The sequence below is a fragment of the Cydia pomonella genome, chromosome 12 (assembly GCF_033807575.1).
Source record: "Cydia pomonella isolate Wapato2018A chromosome 12, ilCydPomo1, whole genome shotgun sequence".
NCBI classification, from domain to species: Eukaryota; Metazoa; Arthropoda; class Insecta; order Lepidoptera; family Tortricidae; genus Cydia; species Cydia pomonella.
Window position 1 is genome coordinate 1,039,766 of NC_084714.1, and position 25,959 is coordinate 1,065,724.

Here is a 25,959-nt window from a genome sequence, read left to right on the forward strand (position 1 = left end):
TTCACTGTGAACTTGATTTTTCACTTCATTTCATTTATTTCAATTTCGAATTAGGAACGGACTTTCTACACGAACGTACTTACTGACAAAATCGGTTCACCGGACTATAAAATCAAAACCTTACCCAACCAAAATCTTGTTACACGTAAATTTCACCCACAATATATCGTGTGAAGCCACAGTATCACGTTTTCTCAATTTGCTAAAGTACATTAACTTGGAAAGCGGCACTTATTGCGAGGAACAACTGTCAGTCTTAGCACAAATTGAAGAACACTGCGCGCACAGAAGTAAATACAGATAAGTCACTAGAACTAATCTCCTTCTTCTTCCTCGCGTTGTCCCGGCATTTTGCCACGGCTCATGGGAGCATGGGGTCCGCTTGGTAACTAATCCCGAGAATTGGCGTAGTAGTTTTTATGAAAGCGACTGACCTTCCAACCCAGAGGGTAAACTAGGCCTTATTGGGATTAGTCCGGTTTCCTCACGATGTTTTCCTTCACAGAAAAGCGATTGGTAAATGTTAAATGATATTTCGTACATAAGTTCCAAAAACTCTAGAACGAAGCCTGCGCAATTTACCTTATTTATTATTTGATTTAATTGAACTTTCATCAACAAACACGCTTTTAACATAATTTTTAATAATAAAAATGTTTGACGACCGGTCTGGCCTAGTTGGTATTAGATACCTATGAAGCCAATGGTCCTGGGTTCGAATCCCGGTAAGCGCATTTATTTGTCTGATGAGCACAGATATTTGTTCCTGAGTCATGGGCGTTTTATATGTAGTTAAGTATGTATATATACACAAGCCCCGCTGTAAGCTTGAGCTTAGCCAATTTATGTAAGAATGTCCTATATATACCTGTAATAATATGTATAATGTGTATGTGTTTTGCCGAATGCAAAATTCAAATCTTTTCCTTATTTTAATGTTGTATTACTTCTGGCACGGCAACGGAAGATTTGCCATCTCCATATTGATAATTAGTGTGAAATGCTTACTACACTGTATTATTAATTATATCAACAGTATGACAAAAAATTTGACCTCTGAATGTAGTATTTAAAATTTATAAATTCGCATTACGATCAAATTTAATTTATCTTCTTTAGAAACATGGTTTACAAATAATTTCTTCGGGTCGTTCTAACACTTTACAATGTATTCCCAAATGTATACTAACTTACAACTGAAAATGAAATGCAGATTGAAAGTAACAAACATATTTAGCGTTTTTCCTCACTATCCCCGCTGCGCGCGCTGTGTCCCATAAACCGGTTAACGAGTATCGGAGCTCGTAACGCCGTGATTAAAGTGCCCGTTTACGAGCTGCAACTATCAGCTGCGCAAACAACCCCGCTGTTTTGCGCTGTGACTAGAGTGGTGGGTTGTTACTTTTATCTTTTAATCCTATTTAAATTAAGTTAATAGGAAATACCTGGTATTTGTAATTCATAAATAATTATTAAATAAAAAAAAAACATTGAATAGTTTTAATAAAATGTATGTAAGAACCAGCTCTGGAAAACCAGCTTTCAAATGAAACAACCGCATTCTAATCAGTTTACCCGTTTAAGAGCTACGGTGCAACAGACAGACACACACAGCGGTTAAACTTATAAAATACAACCCCTATCAAATATTGGATTTTTTACTTATTATATTTTTTTGAACTTCGTTTTTCTAACATTAAATGTATAAACAATTTTCTACACTGTACCGTTCCCTGTATACCTAGCTTAAGGCAGGTCACAACCTGAGCAGAAGTTCCCAACCTTTTTTTGCATTAGGCCTCTTGGTGTGAAATCACATTTTCAAAGCCTCTCTTTTTCTTCTTACAAAAATCTACCTAATTTGTGTAAGGTTTATAATTTAATTTCTTTGAGCAATCTACTCTGACGACTTAAACCATTTGTATGTGTGTGTTTCAAGCATGTAATGAAGCATAATCACATTCGATCAAACCCCGTAATCATGAGATCAATGTTGCGTACCCCTGCTAATTACGTTAAGTCCTGACTACATGCATCCCGAATTGCAACGGATCCCGAATTAAAGCGGCTGCGGGGTTTACAAATTGATCTGTATTTGATCTCATTTCGACATCAGTATGTATTATAAAATAAAATACAAGTCATATACTTAAGAAAAGGTGACCAAAACCTCCGGTGGCCAAGGCCGGAATACCCATGTGTAATGTCAGTATTAAATCAAAGTTACATAAAACAAAATAAAAACTTATTTCCATACAAATCAACCGTCAATTGAAATCATATCTGAATGTGTATGCCATCAATAATTATATAAAATGTTGAATGCCACTGCACTGTCAGATGTCGCCAACCTTTTCCCACAACGATTAATAACTAAAAGCCTCCGCCTTAACGCAGGTACAGTCATTTCGCCGATGACAGTCGAGTGCGTCAACTGGGTCAGGCGTCGCCAACCGCTCGGTCCGCCTCGTCCCCCGCTTGGCGCATGGGTAACATTTCTTTAAATTCTGCGATGTCATGTTTCTTTACAAAAGAAAACCTTATGTATTAGTTATCAAGGTTCAATTTTGGGTTTCAGAAACAGAGCAGACGTCTGAATTTACAAGCGCAGCGAGGATTAGAGGCTTTATAGGGGAATCCCCGGGCGAGTCAGGGGTCTGTAACCGTTGGCGCGGGTTTGAAAGGAGCGTAGGAATTTTTATGTGTACATCAATAATGTAAATATAGTAAAGCTTATGGGACAGAACTGTCTTAATGGTTTTCTGTTTTTTGTATTCTTGGTGTTACTTAATACACACCCGGCCAAAATTATTGGGAAAAGGTTAAATTTCAATAGAAAAGTGTGATTTTGTTAGCGATGTAATTTACACTACTCACTGATAATTAAAAAAATGGTAAAAATAATAATAGAACATTTTAAAAGTAAATTACTCAAATTCTGGTTATGATAATATAAATACCAGTTCAACATTTTGGAAGGTAATTAAAAGGGTACAATTATGTAACTTTTCCTAATTACTTTTTTGTTATCTTTTTGACCATGTATTTTTAATCTTTCGGAATTGCCTAATGTAAGTTTTAGGTTACTAATATACAACAAAGAAAGAAACATGAGATATTCATGAAAACAACGTTGTTTCAATTCTTTTGGCCTTTGGTGTATGTATTTATTCGTTTACTTATACTTTCATATTTATTCGCAGGTCCTCTTTGCTGCTCAGTCATTTGCAAAAATATAAACAAAACAAAATAATGACTCGGTTTATCAAAGGAACGGTATTTTATTTTTATTTTACCATTATTTTGGTGTCTCTATTTATTCCTTCACGTTATGGTAATGATCATTTAATATTCATTACTCGTCGTATTTTTGCTTGGCATCAAAAGGTTTAATTTTAAATTTAAATCGGACCAAACTGCCTGCATATTTCATTTTATTGAAAGTTTCTTTGTTTTTATAACAAAAGGCATACTATGACATACACTCGTAGTATAATAAGACACTTTCATATGTAGGTATGTTGTGGTCAAAAATCGTGGGTTCCAACCCCGTTTGTACTAGAGAATGCCTTTAGGCATTAAGTCCGCCTTTTGTAAAAAAAAAATTGTATTTTGTGCAATAAAGTTTAAATAAATAAATAAGATTCATAAACGTACTCGAAAAAATTATGACTTCGTTAAATAACTATCACGGTGTACTCACATTATTCTTAAGCGCCATAAACTCTAATGGCACTTAAATCCTTTATGCCAATTTCTACCATATTAAACATTTTCATCTAACTACTGAATCTGTTCAGAATTCAAAGTTCAGAATCGGTTGAGAATTGCGACCTGTAGAGGAGAACATCTGGACATAAGACGCAGCTTGCTCGAGTCAAACAAAACGGATTAGCGCTTCTTCGCTGACGCTTCGGCCAAAAAAGGAATCCATTCGATCGCAGCTCTTGCGCAGCGTCGCGTGGAATTCGTTCACATGCGCGTCGGCAAACATGGCCGACGCGCTACAGTAGTGCGGCAGCCTTAACAGCACCCTGAACGAGTCATTGTATTGTACGCACATGGCGTTAAAACTGTTAAAGATAAAGATATTTTATTATAGTAGGCATATTACAATGCGCTTATGAACGTCAAATAAGGCTACACCGGCTCTAACCCTACACCTCTGACCCGAGAAGATTTAAATCCCCCCTCAATTGGAGGAGGGTAAAAAAGGAGCGGAGGATAGGAGGGTGTTAAAACTGTTAAAAGCCCTTTGCGTGTACAGTCAGCATCAAAAGTAGCTGATGAAACAACGCGCCAAAAGTATCTGATATTCCGGATAACTTTTCCAAATATAGATAAATTTCTAAAATTCGTGCTCAAAAGTATATCTTTTACAGTCTTAGTTGTTCTATATTAAAGACATCACTTTTTGTTAAGTTGTTACAGAATGGTAGATACTTCTGAAACGTTATTTGATCCGCTACTTTTGATGCTGACTGTACCTAGTCCACAAGCTGTAGGCGTACAGCGAAGTGCAGTACGCTCGGAAGAGTGTTATTTTAACTTGCGCTGTACACCCGCTGAACCTCCGGGCTATCATGTTGGCCCTGACGGTCAGTGCCTTACGCTCGCGCTCCATGTCCGCGTGGTCACGCAAGTCATCGGTGACCAAGTGCCCAAGATATTTAAATGAAAAAACTCTTTTCAATTGTTCGCCATTCAAAAGAAGAAAAATTTATGATATTGCCAAATTTTCTGGTGGAGCATACAATGCTGCAGCCTCTTCTTCTCTTCTTATTTCCATCCTGTTACCCCCTGTTGGGGTGTAGGGCTCGGACCATTTTCTTCCACTGACTCCCGTCCTGGGCAGCTTGGGTAACCTCCTCCCTCCCCATCTCCAATACATCCAACTCTTGCTCCACGGAACGACGCCAAGTAGATTTAGGGCGACCATGTTTCCGTTTTCATTTCATGTGTTGTTTGGGTGCAGCCTATACTATAAAATTAATAGGTATATTATGTTTCATGAATTGTATACAAAGTTATACAATTATATAACAAAGTTGTTTTTTTAACTAGATGAATTGAAGATTACCAAAATTCAGGCCGAATATACGGTTATTATTTAACGAACTGACACGATCTAGAAAAAAAAAATTCGCGAGTTCTCTCAATTGGTTCCAAAATTGTCCGGCATTATCCCAACATACCTTACCCAGATTGCCATTGCGAATCGTTCTTCAATAAGACGGCACAAGTTTAGCCCCATCGTACTACTACTACTATTTAGATTGTAGGTTAACCATACCTACTTACAAAATTTCACAACACACCATGATCACACCCAACTTATTGTCACGGATAGGTACGACGACCGAAGCAAGGACATCATTCTTTTTTGCAGTCTTTATTTAAATAGTAATTAATAGATACAGTATAATATAATAATTAAAAACAATATTATGTGATAACATCAAAAACAACTTGCGTCGGGCAGCGCAGGTTGAATTCCGGCCGGCTCGCCGGCAATGTCAACGGAACGGCGCGCAATGAGCGAGCGCTCGGCTCGCGTCTCGCATCTGTGTGCGCGCACTCACACTTAGATAGCTCTCGCTCCCGCCCACCGCAGCGCGACAGAAACATAGCTTCAAAAATTCGAGATTTGAAAAGTTGCTCAGCTAGGAATTGCTCTTAACAACTGGAGACGGCTTTACCCCTCTGTCGAAAAGCTCGGCCAATGGTCTTTTGTATTGTATGGACTGACGTTTATCTGACATGGATATTTGTACGTTACGTAGAAATAGCCATACATTTGACGTGCCCCGCCCCCACAAAAATCGGCAGACTATTTTGTACAGAAAATTACAGTCAAGGCATCTCCAGTTTTTAAATCCTCCAAGTTCAAATCCCAAGAGGTATTGAATTCGTATTTTAAATAAATGTCTCAAAGATAAAATAAGGTATTTTCTCTGACTGCCTTGGTATTTTAAACAAAGAGTATTGAAGTGTTTGAAACTGTTATTTATTTCAAAAAAAAATTTATTTGAGGATGATTACTACAAATTATATTAAGGGGCTCTTTTTTAATCTTTTTTTCTCCTGTTAATATAGAAATAATTCGTGATTTTGAGTAGAAATAATATAAAAATACAAAATCTGTAAAAAACCTTCAAATGTGATTAAATTTAGTTAATTTTGTACAGTTCGAAGCGGTCGCCTTGAATAAACTGTCAGCACATCCTTGTAAGTTTCCTATTCATGTCAGTAGGCCACGAACGTTAAAAACTAATCAAAACAAAATGCACTAAGTGCCGTTTTGTTCCTAGAAACTTACATCATTTTCAAACTGTTATTCCAAACTCAAATAACAAAGTAACGACTTTTCCTAACCGGACCTCGAAGGATTTGACTACCTAATACAAATAGAACCAATTCGAATGTAATTTTGGATATTAAAATGATGTCATTTTGCTATCATTCGCACATGCATTTCTTCCGTACTTGTTTGTACTTACGTGTATTGGCGCGTACGAGACGTAAGGAGGTCTATTCTGTTACTAATTTCTTTTCATATTTTTTTTTATTATGATATAAAGTGACTGATCATAATCATTACAAAAACCCTCTTTCGGCTCATGTCGGACTTTAAGATAGAAGTCAAATATTAGGTCTAGATACGATATGGATCAGATATGTCAGTGACAAAAGTGACGTTTTTGCTTAAAGAAACGTCACTTTTGATACTGATAATATATATCCGATCCATATCGTATCTAGACCTAATATTTGACGTATCTTAAAGTTCGAATCGGGCCGTTACTATCTGAATATACCTCATTGGAAAATGTTAACAAAATAACATCATTTTGAAATCAAAATTTACGTTCGAATTGGCCTCACTTGAATTTAATATATAATCATTTCAAACAAGTCGTATCTCATTATTACACTTGTATAAAGATACGACATTTTGGTCTAGAATGGTACAGTAATTGTATTAAAAGTTGTAGCTTTTCACGCTTCTTTACCCCTGTTTTATGTAAAAACGGTGTCAATCATTTTCAATTGTTCCCTTTCACTGATTTAAAAAAAGTTTCGGATTTGGACTTTTTGTGCTCGATTCTTGATTGATTACATTTTGTTTAAACGGTTCGGAAGCTTTAGGTTTTCCTTTATTTTTGTTGGTATTAACAAAAAATACAATAAATTGTATAAGATAACTTATTGTGTTATATGACATACTTAAGTTAAATAGGCTAGCGGCACCAATCATGAAACATTTTGATATTTCACTCGCCTGTAATTTATCTACCGTTTAGCTCGTTAAAATTAGAATGTCCTATTTGTCTTTTAAGTTTACGTGTGTAGTGTGAATGAAATATACTGCACTTGGTTTCAACATAATTAACAAAACAAATTTTTTTTTTCTCCAATCATAGACAAAAGGCGCCATTTCTTTTAGAACCGAAATTAATGAAACGTCAAACTAACTTCTTTTTAACCTTTTGACCGTCAAAGACGTCATATGACGCGCGCTGCTACAGCCCAATATCAAGCTTCATGCGTACCGACAAGGTTCACGATTAGGCGCCGCGTGCGATAGGCGTGGCGTTCAAAAGGTTAATAGTGTTAGCCGAGCGCTTCGACGAGTCCTATGTCCAGCAGTGGACGTCATTCGACTGAGATGATGATGATAATGAGAGCCGAGCGCTTCGACTGTCTGTACTCACTAAGTACCTATAGGAAAAAAAAAGTAGGCGCGAAGGGTTGACTTCCCATAAACCGTATGAATTTCGCGCTTTTTTCTACTGACAAAATGGGTTTACCAGACAACTGACCCTAAATTTATTTTTGTGTGTTAAACTGTAAATGAATGTCAATAGCGGATGCCAATGAATTGTCAAGGAATGTCAAATTATGTCAAGGAGTGGTGCCGAAGCACCAACAAAAAGATAGCAAATCTAAGACGAGAGTTTACTGCAATGGTATAAATTAGAATGAGTACAAATGTTGATCTTGTTAATAATTACGGCTAGGTTGAGGGGGAAATTGCGATGCGTGTACAAGATCGTCATCTCTACTTTTTGGACAAAGTACTTACAGATGCATCGTTTGCACGGAGATGTTGTTTTGGGTCAGATCAAAGTGCACATGCATAGCCGCAAAAAATGTACATCTTTGTACATAAACTGTAGGTATAGGTATCTACTAACTACCTACCTACCTACCTAGTACGGATGAAAAATAGAGCGCGGTAATTCTTTACGAAATACATTCTAGGCTCTGGGTTAGTAGAATTTTATTTCTATCTACAATACCGCCATTTTATTACCAAAATGCAGTCGTTCCAACACAACGGAAACATTCCAGTCCAACAGGAACCGATTAACAACTGCATTTGAATTTAGAACTTTCGTTATGTTGGCACTAACTCGAATTTATACCGATACAATGTTAGCAGCATTCAAAATAACGGACGCCGGGATGTTGTAACCACAGTTCTACAATGTATAGTCGAGTTCACAAAATATATTCACACGACCTTATTTATTTACCTTTCAAATATCAAAAGTAAGACCAACATCGGAATGATTTCAATTGTTATTGGAAGTTTTTAATCCATAAATAATATGTAATTGTTTTGTTTTGACGACCTGTCCGGCCTAGTGGGTAGTGACCCTGCCTATGAAGCTGATGGTCCCGGGTTCAAATCCTGGTAAGGGCATTTATTCGTGTGATGAGCATGGATATTTGTTCCTGAGTCATGGGTGTTTTCTATGTATTTAAGTATTTATAAATATTTATATATTATATATATTGTTTTCTGAGTACCCTCAACACAAGCCTTATTGAGCTTACTGTGGGACTTAGTCAATTTGTGTAATAATTTCCTGTAATATTTATTAATATTTATTTATTATTATTATTATTTATTGTATCTCCTTGGATTTCACGGGCCTATAAATCCCGGTGTTTTGATAGGCTTGATGGGGATATAGATCCAACACGTAGAGGCCCCTTGGAGAGCTTTAATGTCATATAGAACGCCTGCTGGAACCCGTTCACAGGCCCAACAATAGACACCCATGAACCGGTCGCAGCAGGCATTGGGACTATTGTAGTAAAAGTGAACAGTATAACGGTCTATGGATTGAAGTTTGGGAGGACAATGAGATTGGGTTATTGCAAAGAGGTCCGGACACCTGCCATAACAATGTTTTCACTAGTTATCGAGGCAGGCGGTGACTCGCCGCCCACTAGATGGGCCCCTGAAAATGCCGTCGTGAAGACGACCAGGAGCAACACCGGTGTGAGCGGCTCAGGGGTGTCGAGAGGTGTAAGCCGCTTTCTACCCAGTGGCTGATAACAGCCACTGTGCCAACTCGCGTCTTATGCAAGTTTTCACTTCCACCCCTGGAGCATTTAGCTCTAAAGACTCCTCTCTAAACGGCCAAATGAAGGCAAGCCAGAGCTGAGAGTCCTGCGGGTCTCCTTGGAGTCCACTCCGACCGACGAAGACACGCCGGAGACGGAGACCCTGACCGCCTCTCGGGAGTACTCGGGTCCGTGGGGTCGTTACATCCCGCTCGCCACAAGCTGCCCTGCGGATTTATTATTTATTTATTATTATTATTTATTAATTGTGTACCTAAATTAAACGTATCATCATTCTAGATCTGTGTATTACTACAACAAGTCTTTGACCTTTGGTGAAACTTACGTCTTTACAATAAAATCTAATATCAGTTAAACTGTGTTGATAGTTTGTGCATTCGAATCAGGTTTAGCGTGCTAGGACTTAGTTCGTAATGGCCTACTTTGAAATGTGTGGAGTTGCGAGGAAATTATACGCTACTATTTCGTGTCATAGTCATAAATAGAAAGTAGAAACCTAACAGTTTTTTTTTAAATATAATAATATAATTCTACTAACAATATTCAGATTCATTTATTTAAAGGTTCTCACGAAGAAACCTAAACTATGTATGTACAGTCAGCATCAAAAGTAGCGGATCAAATAACGCTTCTTAAGTATCTGCCATACTATTCTGTAACAGCTTAACAAAAAGTGATGTCTTTAATATAGAACAACTACTTTAAAAAATTATCTACATTTGGAAAAGTTATCGGAATATTAGATATTTTTGGCGCGTTGTTTCATCCGCTACTTTTGATGCTGACTGTACCTTGTCATTTATAAGTATTTTTAGGGTTCCGTACCCAAAGGGTCAAACGGGACCCTAATACTGAGACTCCGCTGTCCGTCCGTCCGTCTGTCACCAGGCTGTATCTCATGAACCGTGATAGTTAGCCAGTTGAAATTTCTACAGATTATGTATTTCTGTTGCCGCTATAACAATAAATACTAAAAACAGAATAAAATAAATATTTCTTTCCAATCTCGAGGTTCTCATCCAATCACCGAAGTTAAGCAACGTCGGGCGGGGTCAGTACTTGGATGGGTGACCGTTTTTGTAGATAATGGTACGGAAACCTTCCTGTGCGAGTCCGACTCGCACTTGGCCGGTTTTTTTTTATTTTACCTGTTGGCAAACCTAAATAAGTATATAAAAAAAAGCGGCCAAGTGCGAGTCGGACTCGCGCATGAAGGGTTCCGTACCATTTAAGACGTATTAAAAAAAAACTACTTGCTAGATCTTGTTCAACATTTTACCACTTTGGAAGTGTCTCTCGCGCAAACTATTCAGTTTAGAAAAAATGATATTAGGAACCTAAATATCATTTTTGAAGACCTATCCATAGATACCCCACACGTATGGGTTTGATGAAAATTTTTTTTTTTTTAATTTTATTACGTATTAATAAAAACTACTTACTAGATCTCGTTCAAACCAATTTTCGGTGGAAGTTTGCATGACAATGTATATCATATATTTTTTTTAGTTTTTTCATTCTGTTATTTTAGAAGTTACGGGGGGGGGGGGGGGGACACACACACACATTTTACCACTTTGGAAGTGTCTCTCGCGCAAACTATTCATTTTAGAAAAAAATGATATTAGAAACCTCAATATCATTTTTGAAGACCTATCCATATAGATACCCCACACGTATGGGTTTGATGAAAAAAGATTTTTTGAGTTTCAGTTCTAAGTATGGGGAACCCTCAAAATTTATTGTTTTTTTTTTCTATTTTTGTGTGAACATCTTAATGCGGTTCATAGAATACATCCACTTACTAAGTTTGAACAGTATAGCTCTTATAGTTTCGGAAAAAAGTGGCTGTGACATAATCGGACAGACAGACGGATATGACGAATCTATAAGGTTTCCGTTTTTTGCCATTTGGCTACGGAACCCTAAAAAGAAGTAAGCCCTATTAATTTATACACACAAGTACCCACAACTTACCTAAGGAAGGCTACAAAACGTTTGACAAAAACCAAGAACAAGTTATGTAGAATTTTTCAGTAAAACCACTTATGCTTCCAACGTCTCTCACGGCACACACAATTAGACAATTTATATCAAATCAAAATCAGTTACTTTACTTCGAATGCGGCTCCTGATTAGTGTGTAGTTCCTATTTTAATCGAGTTTAGCGTGCAACTACGAATTAGCTGGTCCGACCAAGTTCTGAACATGTACAGAGTTTCGGCACGTGTATCTCTAACTTCATTATAGCTATTTCAAACATCTTTGCAGTAAAACATACTAACATTTAGTTTGAGTCGACTAATGAAGAAGCTAGTTGGTAGAAACCACTTTTCAAATTGTGCGTATTAAAAAACCGTTGAACTGCTAACATAGACCATTAAATAAGGATATGAATTCTAAACATCGTGTTATTGACCTCGCTTCCCTCGACCGTTAATATTACACCCGGCAGGCAATTCCCTATTTCCAGTATACTGGAAACAAGTAATCTTCAAATCTCACGCCTATGTTTATTGTAATTATCAGCCGCAAGAGATTACAAAAAATATTTTACGTCTTAAGAAAATTTAAAATAGAGGTTGATTGTCAAAGAAAACTTTGTAGCCACAGTAAATTTACTGCCATCTTTCGACACATTATTAAGACTTTTAGAACGCCATTTTACTTTGATCCTTATTATTTCACTGATATGTGTTAAATTTGTTAAATATCAAAAAGTGGCGCCATCTAATAGATTAGAGGCCAAAGGTATGGCGGCATCGTTTCGAGCGATGGCGCCACACCCTTTAGCCGATGCTCGGCAAGATGGCGCCAATTTTTGATATTTAACTTACGCATATTAGTGAAAAATAACAAGGATCAAATTCAAATGGCGTTCTAAAAGTTTTAATCATGTTTCGAATGATGACAGTAAATTTACTGTGTGTACAAAATTTTCTCTGACAATCCACCTCTATTTCAAATTCTGTTTGGTCCTAGCGAAAGAATGCAAACTCAATATACCAATAACATATTCATATTCAACATTCATATTGGCTGTTCGACACAAATACGCAATATGTCCGAACGGTGATTCAATTATGAAAATGTATCATGTTTCCGTTTTTTTTTGCTGTGAATTGTTTCATGCATATACCTCGTTAAGTAATAGGAAAATATGCTTCGCGAAGTGATTGGTTCACACTAGTTTAGATGGCTGATTTATTGTTATAGCACAGCTATAAAATATCATAAAGTACGAAAACGAATAACTATGACAAATGTAAAACTTAATTATTATTAAATAAATAAATAAATATTATATATTGATGTAGATGTAGTGTAGGGACGCCCGGCCGGGCAGGCGGGCTGTCGATCGCGTGTTGCGTTCATTCAGCCCAATTCCCTGAAGTTGGAGCTGCAGGTTACGTCCCGGCGGCATTCCCATACCAATCTCCTCGAATATTCTTGTTTTCCTGCAGAACAGAAGAACAAATTAGATTAACCTTTCTGGAAATGTTACTAGTCTTCAAATGAATCATCAAAGCTGGATTAATTGGAATATATTTGGATTTTTTGGGAATGCCTAGTAGATTGTGCCTAGGAGGTCGTGTGAACGCCGGTACTTGATTGCTGGGATGATTTGGCGGAGAAATGAGTGCTAATACCTTTTCAATAAAAAATTGGTTTAATAACCAGAAAAATACAAGGTGTAAAAAAATTATAGGTTAAATAGCACGTATTCCATTTGGTGGCTTGAGGACGAGTGAAGGACGCGGCGCTGTCGGTAAAGCCGTAGGCTCGCGTCGATCGGGCAGGTTTCTTGGCGTATGCGTGTGTGAGTGGTGCATCATGTATAGTTTGCACAAACACATGCTAGGCGTTAACATGTTGCGGCCTCAGGAAAGAAGTTCGTGTCTATGACTGGTAGCGGGCACAGTCGGTTGAAGGCTCGTCGAAGAGTCCCCGAGGTGGTGTGTACGTCGGCGACGCGGGTCACGCCGTCGGAGCCGGGGTAGAGGCGCGTCACGCGCCCCAGCAGCCATCGGTTGGGAGGCAGCCGGTCATCTTTCACCAGCACCATCTCTCCTAATTGGAGTTGCTGGCCTTGCTTGCGCCATTTCTGTTGTTTCTGGAGCTCTGTAATATATTCTATATAATATCGGGACCAGAAATGGGCTTTTAATTGTTGAATCCTCATATATCGTGAGAGAGTAGGTATCGCCACAGGGTCAGAGCTCTGAGGAGAAGGCAACTTCGTTAGCGTTCGTCCGATTAAGAAGTGAGCGGGGGTGAGTGCTGTAAGGTCTGAAGGGTCGGATGATAATGGGGTGAGAGGCCTAGAATTAAGGGTAGCCTCGATGGAAGTGAGAACTGAATTTAAATCTTCATATGTTAAGTGGGCTAAACCTAAGACCCTTTTTAGGTGGTATTTTACAGATTTTACGGAACCCTCGGCCAATCCATTAAAGTGTGGACTGTATATGCTGGTGAAAATTTAAAGTTTATGAACAACTCGGATGCTTTTGAGCTGATTACTGTTTGATTTTAAGAATTTAGACAACTCATTACATGCGCCTGTGAAGCAAGTCCCATTGTCTGAGAAAATATTTTGAGGCTTTCCTCTGCGGGCGATGAATCGATCTAGTGCTGAGAGGAAAGTGTTACTACTTAAATCGGTGACAAGTTCTATGTGAACTGCTTTTACGGCCAGACAAACAAATATGCAGAGGTACGACTTTATCAGTCTACTGCCTCGACCTCTTCGGTTCAGTATCATGATTGGTCCGGCGTAGTCACACGCGGTATTAGCAAAAACATAGTCAGTATGTAGCCGTGGTGAAGGAAGATTGCCCATTATGGGTTGAATGCTCTTGCCTGCATAACGACGACATCTAATGCAATTTTCAATGATTTTTCTCGCCAGGTTACGACCATTGATAAACCAGAATTTGTGACGCAATATTGCAAGTAGGTAATAGTTGCGGAGGTGCATGTAAACACATAGTATGATAGTGTCTAAATATTAAAGTGGCTAAATGATGCTTTGAATCAAGCAATATTGGGTGTTTAGTGTCATAATCATAAAATGAGTTACAGAGGCTGCCACCTACTCGTAACAGTTTATCATTTGTGTTATAAAATGGATTCAATTGTAGCAATTTATTATTGGCAGACAATTGCCTTTTGTTTTTTAATAAGTCATATTCTGAAATAAAACTTTCAAGCTGAACGAATCTGCACATTGAATTCAAGGACAAATTTAGTTCATTAATTTTTATGTAACCAGTGTGTGCCAGTGTGTTTGTTTTGCGGGTTACGACAGTTGTGAATAAACCGATGAACGTATGCGATTATACGTTGAAGCTTACTGATTCTAATTCAAAGAATTAAGAAATTTGATCATTTAATTGTTTATCATAATGTTGTAAGTATAAATTAATGTTATGGTTGCAATGGACTGTATTAAATTTCGATGGTAAGTTTTGTTTTGATGAAACTGTAACTAAGAAACCCAATTTGGTTTCCCATAAAGTTGGTTTATTTTTACCTAATGGAATTTTATGAGTACCAAGTACTGACCAAAATATTCCTGATCCAAGTAGCATGTCTACTGGAGCAGGTACATCAAATGTGGGATCTGCCAACCTAATGTGTGGCGGTATGTTTAACGTTGTACGGTCAATTCGAGACACTGGCAACGGTTGAGTTATACGTGATGCTACAAAACAGGGCACCTTTTCATGATAATCATTAAGTAATGACGATATAAGTACGTCGCAACTTTTTGACAAACGTGATGTTTGATAATTTAATCCGTCGACTATTGTCGGAGCTGAAGAAGTAGGTAAGTTTAATTTTGTGCATAAACTTTCAGTAACGTAACTCGCGGTTGAACCATTATCGAGTAACGCTCGTATTGTTTGTTTTTTACCACTGTGGTCTGTCACTTGAATTAAGACCGTTGACAGTAGCATGCTATTATTATTTACGGCTGACATAGAAATTTCTTGAACTGGACTAGAAAATTGTTCATCGTCGTCAGGCTGCGGCAAAGAATGCAGCGCGACGTCATTTGACGAAGGCGAAGGCGCAGGAGTTGTATGTTCATGCAACAGACTATTGCGCTGTAATCCACATGTGCGACACGAATTCAGCCTACACGTTTTTTCATTGTGGCCCACGCGTAAACAGTTTAAGCAAACCTTGAGTGCCATAGCTTTATCAACGCGAGCTTGTAATTTTAATGTTTTAAACTTAGGACATAGATACAGTGCGTGGTCTTGATTGCAAAACGGACAAGCATACTTGCGAGTGGGGAAATAGGTATTAGCTGTCAACGCCTTCTGTCGACTGTGCGTAGTGTCGCTAGACCGACGTTTTTTATTAGAGATTTCAGTTGATTCTAGTAAGTCAGCCCGATCTTTAAGGAAATCGTTAAACATTTGAAGTGTAGGGAGCTCCTTTAATTTATTCCTATACGATTCCCATTTATGATGTGTAGTTGTATCTAATTTGCTTGATATTATTTGAATTATGAGAACATCCCAATGCTCAGTAGGTAGATCAAGTGATTTGAGTGCTCTTAAGTTTTTATTTATCGTGTCAATAAGGTTTCTTATTGATCTAGACGATTCTTTTGACAATTGTTCTATGTTAAAAATTGCCTGAATATGGTTGTTCACTAAAGATCTTTTATTATTATAACGATCGCAAAGTAGTTCCCAAGCTGATGTATAATTATCGCTGGAAAAATCTAAAGATTGAATCACTATCGCGGCACTACCCTTTAGCGCGGCGCGCAAGTAATGAAATTTATTAATGTTTGGAATTGAATCATTTGAATGTATGAGACTACTAAATGTGTCACGGAACTCCAACCAGTCATGATAATGGCCCGAGAAGCTAGGCATATCTATAGTAGGAAGTTTAAGTTTTGTCCCACCTCCAATCGCAGTAACACAAGAACCTGTCTCCGAGCCGTCGCCGCCCGCAGAGGCGCCCGGCGCCGGCGCGGCCGCCGCCAGCAGCTCGCGCGCGCGCGCGACGAGCCCGAAGTACTTGCTCTCGAAAGCCTCGCGTTCTTTATACTGCTCATCTGGAATTTCCAATTCGTTCTCTATATCACACTGAACGGAGTCAAATTCTGAATATATTTCTTCAATTTTTGATAAACGGTGATTTAATTCAGAAATTTGCAATCTACTCAAGCGATCACAACTTTCGACAGTTGTTAGATGGCTTTCAAACAGCGTAAGCTTAGCTTTGAATGAGGCACGCCTTTTAATCAAAGGTTTGATATCAACCATTTTAAAAATTATAAATTAAAGGCAAAATAATGAGTTAATTAATTGAGTATATGTGTCAGTGTAAGTTGGCACTGACAGCTTGTTTATAGCTAAAATGTAATTTATAACGAACCAATGCGATGAAATGAGTTGCTAGAAAAACAACAGTTGCATTGCAATGCAATTAAGTTAAAAAATAAAGATTTGAAACGATTACTTAAATTAGTACAAAAGCAGCGGAGTGAGGGTGCGCGTAAAAACTGCAAAAAGTCAAGCGGTGCAAGCGCGTAGCAACAGCTCGCAGCGAGCGCGCGGTGTCCGAGCCAGCCAGGCGCCAGCCCAACAGCGCGGATATCGGAATGCACTAGAACACGTGAAATAGCACTATTTAAGTACGTTGTTATATACAGTTCACACTCACAACGAAGCGATGCCAAAAAACTAGAACACTCTGAAATGCAATTTATAAGAATTATGTTAATTATTAACGAACAAAAGGTATTCCAACCTTTGTTTAACAATAAGGAAAATATGAGCAATAATGCACGAAGCGTAAATGAAGTGATTGCAAAGATAACAGAATTAACCTGTTTATGATGAGAATGCGAATAGGAAATATTGTTGCTAAGTGCAATTAGAAATAACTCGTTAACAGAATAACGGATCGTTAACGTATTTAAGTATGTATAAGTATGAATAATTTGCAAAATAAAGGATTTGCGAATAACGTGCAATACGTTTATAACGGCAACACAAAATAATGAATTTGTGAGCGTTAATGAGAAATATCCGTTAACGTTATTAACCTTAACGTTACTAAAAGGTATATGAATATGATATGTCTTGCAAAATGAAGGATTTGCAAGAAACGTGTAATACGAATGTAACGACAACACAAAATAATGGATTTGTGAGCGTTATTAAGAAATATCCGTTAACGTTATTAACCTTAACGTTACTAAAAGGTATATGAATGTGAGAAGACTTGCAAAATGAAGGATTTGCAAGTATAACGTGAAATACGTTTTTAACGATACCACAAAATAAAGGATTCGTGGACGTTAATTGCAGAATAAGGGTTACGGGACAAATATGTAATTTAATTGGGAAGTAAATACACAAATAAAGGATTGTGTTTGAAATTAATGATTTCGGAACGAACAAACGGAACGAACTTACGGTTTGCCAGTCTCACTTAGAACTTAACTTATAAATGATATTTCCCTGTGTCGGCGCCGTCGATCTATTTGTCTCCCAACTCTCACTCTCAGATTTCTTCTCCCAATCGTATTTGTCCTCGTATAAATTATCTTCAAGCCACGTAGAAGTCGTAGATGTGTATAAAATCGGATGACTCGTCCTATTTCCAATGAATCCGATGTTTGAAATGATTGAAAACTTCCACGTAGTCACAGCCAAAATCACGTCAGCGAAGTATTTCCTTTGTTCTTTGTTCGTCGCTGGTAAAATATCCGGCTCGAAGGACCAAAAATGTGAACGCCGGTACTTGATTGCTGGGATGATTTGGCGGAGAAATGAGTGCTAATACCTTTTCAATAAAAAATTGGTTTAATAACCAGAAAAATACAAGGTGTAAAAAAATTATAGGTTAAATAGCACGTATTCCATTTGGTGGCTTGAGGACGAGTGAAGGACGCGGCGCTGTCGGTAAAGCCGTAGGCTCGCGTCGATCGGGCAGGTTTCTTGGCGTATGCGTGTGTGAGTGGTGCATCATGTATAGTTTGCACAAACACATGCTAGGCGTTAACAGTGCGGCCTGGAAAAGGGTTAAGGGTTGCTTTGCCGCGTTGGATTGCGATGGAACTATAACTATAGTAATAATGGTACAATTCAATAAAAAAAATTCAACAATTGAGGATCAATATTGTTAGAGACACATTTTAATCTTAAACCTAATGTTAGTTGGTATAACAAACTTATAATAAATACCATAGGTCACTGACTTCACAGAGTTTTATTCGTAAAACTATTATCACTGCTGCAGCATTTTGAGCATTATTTCCTCTGAATATCTACATATACACACGAATTTATTTGAAATTCAGTAGGTATGCAATGGACTAAAATAAGCTCTGATACACAGACCAACTGCGAGCGCTTTCAAACGTTGCTGTTGGTACATTGTTGTCAGGAATATTATCTGGCAGGGCAATTCGAACGTTCACTGACATCAGAATAATATTTTAATCATTTTATTTAGTTATATTTTAATCATTTTGCAGGATAATTAAATAACATGATTAAGTAATCATTCTGATGTCAGTGAACGTACCAATTGCTGTTGGTTTGTGGGTTTGCGGAACAACCGGCTTCGAGTGAGACTCACAGAGTCACAACGTGTAAACAACGCTTTAACTACGTGAAACGTAAACTTGCTGCGTGAAATAGTTTTAAACATATTCTCAAAGTATTCTCCATGGAGCTGTGTAGGGTTCTGAAAGGTCGTTTCGTTGAAACTGGGTAACAACTCAAGTTTGGTGTTATTTGGAGATTCAGACATTGTTAACACTGCGGTCATAGTACATACAACAAACTGAGGACGTGTCGGCACGAAGGACACAAGGGTCACGCGTTGACCTCGTGAGCCCCCATGGCTCCGCCATTTTGGAAAATAGACAAAAAATCCATAATTGGAACAACTCACAAAATGGGAATCAAGCATGGGACCTGTATAGGAAAACATCCGGACATACGAAACCGTTATTGCCCAATGTTTATTTACTTATTTATTCATTGAGGAGACAACACAGAAAACATAGGTGGAATGAACAAAAACTGAAAATAGCATAAATGTCCTTAAATACATATGCTTCTATATACGTATCTGACGGAGAACATACAATACCACTTCTACCTATAGCTTCTAAAACAGTTAACAATTAATTAACGGTACTACAAAGAAAGCGGGTGCGGCTGCCGAGGCTGCCGAGGCCCTTAAAAGGCGGAAATACAGGGGTCTCGACGCCAATTATAACTTTGCTCCTTTCGGTGTCGAGACCCTCGATCCGTGGGGCCCAGGAGCTCAGAGCATCTTCAATGATTTGGCCAAACGGCTGGTTGACGTTACAGGGGACAAAAGAGCTGGCAGCTTTCAGCGAGGAAATGCTGCCAGTATCTTTGGCACTATGCCCCAGGGGCCCTCTTTAGATATAGATTTTTAGTTTTCAATACCACTTAATTCTCTAACATGTGGTTCACAACATTAAAAGTGTTGAGAGAGGCTTGGTACCTATTGTAGCGAAACGCTACTACATCTGTCGTAGTTTTGTAGAATTACCGCCGTGCGTTGGTCAGGTTGTTTTTAGTGTTTTTGCCATGTTTTGCGTGAGTCAACATCAGCGTAAAACATGGCCAAAACACTAAAAACAACCTGACCAAGGCACGGCGGTAATTCCACAAAACTACGACAGATGTAGTAGCGTTTCGCTACAGCTTCAACTGTTACGAGGAGCCTTTCCACCAGTGGATTTACGCGCACTTAAAAAGACTTCGTGTTAACTATCAAACTGGCTATAAATTGCAAAACTGGTTATAAACAAAGTCTTTTTAAGTGTGATTGCTGGCGAAGTGATTTTGGTGTACTTTATACAGGGTGTGACACAATTTTTTTTCACAAATAGGGATAAATTATACGTGTTCTACAAAATATCTTGTTTTACTGCACTATATATAATGTATGATGTATGTACAGTCAAGCGCAAAAATATGTATCGAAAGAATCGTCTCATAAATATGGTACTACGCTCTTATTACACTGGAATAAGATGCTACGGGACATATTTTTGAGTAAGATGTGTACACCCATATTTTTACACTTGACTGTACTTAAACTAATGTAATAGGAAGGAAAAAGTTACGTATTTATAATTTATTTCTATATAAATTTATGGCTATTGCCTTAAACGGAAATGGTCGGTCAATGAGTATTAATCTACTTAGGATGAAAAAAACGTTTTGCAAAGAGTATAAATATAGGTTGATTTCTAATTACATCTTTATGGTAGTAGACGCTTTATTGAAAAACAATAAATGCACTCTTATTTCAAAACGTCGCCTAATATGTCAAATGCAAAAAAAACTTCACTTCCAACTAAATGTAATGGCATTTTAAACGCGTTATTTAAATTTCATATGTGCACAGAAAAGTAACAAAGATCATAAAAATAATGAAATATTACTATGCATCCAGCAAGCTTCTTAACTACACTTTAAATTTACAGGCAGGCGTAAACATGGGTATGAAAGTTGTTTTATACGCCGTAAAAATGTTATAAAAGTATTCATCGACTATTAAAACTAACTAACGTTCATATACATTTACGCCGGAGTAAAAACTTTTGTAAATCTCCCAGCAAAATGAAATTTCTTGGCTTTGCAACATAATGTGTGTTTTATGCGATACCGCGGCAGCCGCCTCCGCTGTTGCAGCGAAAAGCAGCCATTATATTACCTGACCAGCAAAATAGTTTTGAGCTGCTGTAAAAATGTTATAGCAACGTTAACTGCCCATTGAAACCTGAGATTTTTGCTAAAATAGGGAATGTAACGTTTCCTATATGAGACCAGGAGACCATAAGGCGTTTCGCCTTAAGCGGTCCTTACACCGAGTCGCTTGTGTTTTACAATTTGGTACTTTCTGGCAGGATAATATATGGTTATTGTAATTGTACCTATTATTTGAAATTTCAAAGTCTAAATAAAAATTGTGCTTGTTATTTTCAAAATTCCAAAGTATGCTTGTTATAATTGTTAATCGTGCTCGTGTATTATATTATTTACTAAATGTTACTGTTAAATTCAACTTTAAATTAAATAAAATATTGTACTTTTTTTCGGAGCAAAGGAATTTTGTATTAGCTGTAAGTGGAAACTGTTTTGGCTTATGTTCTAACTTTATCTTGTACCTTATTGTATTATTATGTGTTGTATGTTTCCCAAATAAATAAATAAATAATATTAAAAAAAAATTATGACTGTGATATAGGCTTCCATATTTACTGGCCAAGGTGTGTATACTAGAAGCCGGAATGCGGCAACTTGGTTCAGGGCAGTGAGCTGAAAATTGATCCTTTCCGGCCGGAGAGCAGAAAACTATTATTATATACAGAGTATCAGGAATGAATATTATCTGCAACATTCTACATGTTGCCGGTAAACTCTTTACTGCACTTAAGCGCAACCACTACTGTTACGGCCGCTAAAGTATAAAACACACATTACCTGTCGGGATAGTGGCTTTAGACAATGTTGCTGTGCGATGAGATGGGTAGTACATAGATATTTGTACAACAAGAGAGCAAAGTTTGATATTTCTTCGAGTGCTTATTTTCAGTCTCGTGCGAGCGACGGATTCTATAATATAATTTAGAATCTTGAGCGTAATTAGGTACTCAAACGCTCACGAGATTTAATTGATTGGTCTCGTGTAGTATACAAAACTTTTCATATAAAGCAGTGAGAACATTTTTGGAAGGTAAAAATACACCCTGAAAAAATTTAATCCTTCTTCATCACAATTTCACTCATGTTTTCTTAAGGTATTCTAACAATTAAATTTAATTACCGCAATAAAACAAAACGAAAATAATTGCAACAAAATAATACAGCAATAAGTGGAAGGTGGAGGCAACGAATACAATCTCCATGTACCAAAAAGTGTCCGTCAAAAAACCTTAAATATGTGGCGCTACAATACCTAGAATATTTGAAATCATATCATAGACAGCGCACTTCACTTCATCAATAGCGCCTAGGTTCTTTGCTACTCTAGCACTACTCTGGAGAGATTTGGAACTATTATTTATAGCTGATAGTTAGACACGTTTGCAACAGTTCTGCCTATGGCCTATGGCGATCATATTCCTTACCTCCACCTTACATAGAAATAACGAACATCATTTGACAATTCAATCAACAACTTTTTTTTTTTTTTTTAAGATACTTTGTAAGATACGGTCCGAATTGCGGATACTACTATTTGTCAACTATAGTAGAGATCATTAAAAGTAAAATTATACAGTGAGCAAAATGCGATTTTACGCACTGTTTTAAACAAGCAAATTACCCTTGTTTCCCTTGTGTTTTGAGTCCCTCGCTACGCTCAAGATTCTAACTTAGAATCTTTCGCTTACTAGGGACTCAAAATCAACACTCGCAAGAAAAACTAACTTTCCTCTCTTGTTGCAGAAATAACTATTCTACACATTTTTTATTCTTCGTTGGCGGCAAACAAGCATACGCCCCGCTTGATGGTAGGCAGTCTCCATGGCCTATGTACGCCTGCAACTCCACCCTAACGCTCCGCACCCTCGTTGAGTGTGCACAACGCTATGAGTAGGGTCTAGTGTTATTTGGCTGAGGTGTTCTGTAAGGTGGAGGTACTTCCCCAGTTGGGCTCTGCTCTAGAACGGGAATGATATTCACTGTACTGTGCCCTACCACACAAACCCATATGTGTGGGGTATCTATGGGTAGGTCTTCAAAAATGATATTGAGGTTTCTAATATTATTTTTTTCTAAACTGAACAGTTTGTGGTAAAATGTCCCCCCCCCCCCCCTGTAACTTCTAAAATAAGAGAATGATAAAACAACAAAAAAATATATGATGTACATTACCATGCAAACTTCCACCGAAAATTGGTTTGAACGAGATCTAATAAGTCATTTTTTTAATACGTCATAAATGGTACGGAACCCTTCATGGGCGAGTACGACTCGCACTTGGTCGCTTTTTCCCTAATTTCATAAGCATAAAATACATATTAAGGTGACTGTGGGCAAGACCGGCATACTTTATTTATTTTTTACATTGGAGTATTCTAGCTCCGTTAATTATTCACTTACGTGACCGCTTGTAATCACATATGATGAAGAATTTCATAAATAATAGTTAAGCTATAGTGACAGATCATTTTAATCATAAATTAAGCAACAACAATAGTGTTTTTAAAAATTCGGCGAGTAGACGGACTTCCCGTGTAGTTTAAGGTAAGTCCGTCTAGTAACGATATCAGCCATACTATGGGTGCTTATTTGTTCGTATTCGAATCCTTACAAAGAATAAAACAAGACAATTAAAAGTGTACTCTAAACTTGTTAATATAGGGTTTAGATTCGAAATAAACACAATTTTTCTTATTAAAAGGTAAGTCCGGCATATATTACGAAAATGTGGTGGTAAACCTTTTTTGGAAAATAATTATACGTACTTATTTTTTGGACTTCTCAAATAAAATACCAATAGTCATTTTAAATTTACTCGTTTTAAATTTACGGAGATCAAAGAGGGTTACATAAATAAACTCATAGTAGTAGCAATTTTAGTATAGTAATAATTTTTAGTTTTAGTAGTTAGTGTCCACATGCATGGCTTTGTCATGTCATGGGAAAACCATTTTCACATGCCATATGGCAGAACATATTAGGGGTCAACAATGTAAATTTATAACATCTACTGTACTGTACCATATGATCTTGTAAAAAAAAAATTAAACTACAAACACCGTTTAAGTTTAAATCAAATAGTTATTGGCAAATCAACCTCCATAACACAAGTAGGTACCCTACATACGTAAATTTTCAGGATAAGTAAGGCGAAGAACCCACGTCACATAGCGGCGTGGCACGCGCGGTACAGCGTGTCGTGATCACGGTGTAGGCAAAACGCCTAAACCACGATAAGTACAATAAATGTTCCGAAATAAAAAATACGTAGGAACTGATATGGCTGCAATGATTTTAATCTTCAAAACTGTCAAGAAAATATGACTACAATCGTATTCTAAAATTCAAGAGGAGTAAAAAGGGTAATAATATGTGTCATATGTATAATAATATAACATATGAAGGCGATGATCATGGGTTCGAATCCCGGTAGGGGCATTTGTTTGTATAATCTACACAGATATTTGTTCCTCCAGTCATGTTTGTTTTTTATGTATTTATCTATATAAGTTTGTATATGTCGTCGCCTAGCACCAATAGTAAAAGCTAAGCTATGCTTAGTTTGCGGCCAATATTTATTTATTTATTTACTTAATAGGTATTTTCTTATTTGTATTTTCGGTTACATAGTGCTGAGGATGAAGAACACATTTCTTTAGTAGTTTCGAGATTAAAATTGTTAATAAACACAAAACACAAACATCATGCGCAATGTTGTAAAGATGCGTATCTGTAGTAACCTTATAAAATCGTAATAAATAATATTGAAGCCATTTAACAGTTGGTAACCTCTGATTTAAGGAAAGTCCGGCATATGACGGACTTGCCTGGTGCATAGTAGACGGACTTTCCAACTTAGCAAAATTTTAATGTGATGAATGATGGAACGTATAATTACAAAACTAAGCCAATATCTGATAATTTAAACACATAATAAAGATTGCCGGGTCTTATATTACTTACGTAGTCAATTTCTGGTGCAAAATCTTGGCACAAACTATTTTTAACAATTTTATTTGCAGAGACTGTCGCACTATCATTTCGAGTTCCATACACGTAATGACTTGTTTACGCGGATTGCTCTGAAATTCGTTGTCACAGCGCCATCTGTTTTAGAGTGAGGGAACTAGCGCGAAAAACTAACTTATAAACTCGACGCCAAAGCGGCAAACGCTTTCTAATTCAAAAGTTATAATATGTTGACGGACTTGCCTTGTAGACGGTCTTGCCCACAGTGACCTTACCTGTGGAATACTGACGTTAAACAATATTGCTGTAGGATGAGGTGGTTATTAAAAATATTTTCTTGATACTCGTACCTAGGTAGCTGTATACGAGATTTTATATTGTTCTGATCTTTTTAACTCCTTACCGGATATTGTAATATTCAACTCTATTGACAGCTATTAAAGCTTAAATTTAAACAATACATTTTTATGACGTTATGTATATTCCATGATTTCTCCAAGACCGATTTGGAATATATTTTCACATGAGCTCGTAAAGACTTCCTTTATTCTTCAAAAACGAATGAAAAAGTTGCGTTTCATCCACACGTGGGGCGAAGAGTTGTTTCCTCAGATTTGCTGACGGAATTAATTAATTGAGTGAAGATATGTATGTATGTATGTCACTTTTTGCACATAAACAGGTTAACATAAATCAGACAAAACAAAACAAATATTATCCCGACAAATATCAAATGTCAAACATTTATTCAGCAAATAGGCCACAGGGGCACTTTTACATGTCCATTTTTACAAACAATAAAAATTACAAAAAACAATTACAAATATGGAATCGATGAAATAATAAATGCTTTATTAGAGATGTATACTGTCTC

The 25,959-nt window shown here is 37.2% G+C and overlaps 2 protein-coding genes and 1 long non-coding RNA gene across 5 annotated transcripts in view; 1 reads left to right on the forward strand and 2 right to left on the reverse strand.

The window, feature by feature from the left end:
- Positions 1-25,959, forward strand: part of LOC133523223 (uncharacterized) — a 524,757-nt gene that overhangs the window by 375,466 nt on the left and 123,332 nt on the right. The gene's annotated exons all lie outside the window — the stretch shown is intronic.
- The window catches only part of LOC133523241 (uncharacterized), a 321,866-nt gene that overhangs the window by 113,061 nt on the left and 182,846 nt on the right, over positions 1-25,959 (reverse strand). The gene's annotated exons all lie outside the window — the stretch shown is intronic.
- LOC133523226 (uncharacterized) lies at positions 13,033-18,419 on the reverse strand. Its single transcript, XM_061858705.1, has 2 exons — positions 17,161-18,419; positions 13,033-17,016 (listed from the first exon to the last, which is right to left on the reverse strand). Exon 2 carries the CDS (start codon positions 16,671-16,673, stop codon positions 14,754-14,756), a length of 1,920 nt encoding a protein of 639 aa, XP_061714689.1. The 5' UTR covers positions 16,674-17,016; positions 17,161-18,419; the 3' UTR covers positions 13,033-14,753.

Coding starts and splice junctions, on each gene's coding strand:
- LOC133523226 (XM_061858705.1), bottom strand. CDS start 16,673: ATGGTTGATATCAAACCTTTGATTAAAAGGCGTGCCTCATTCAAAGCT.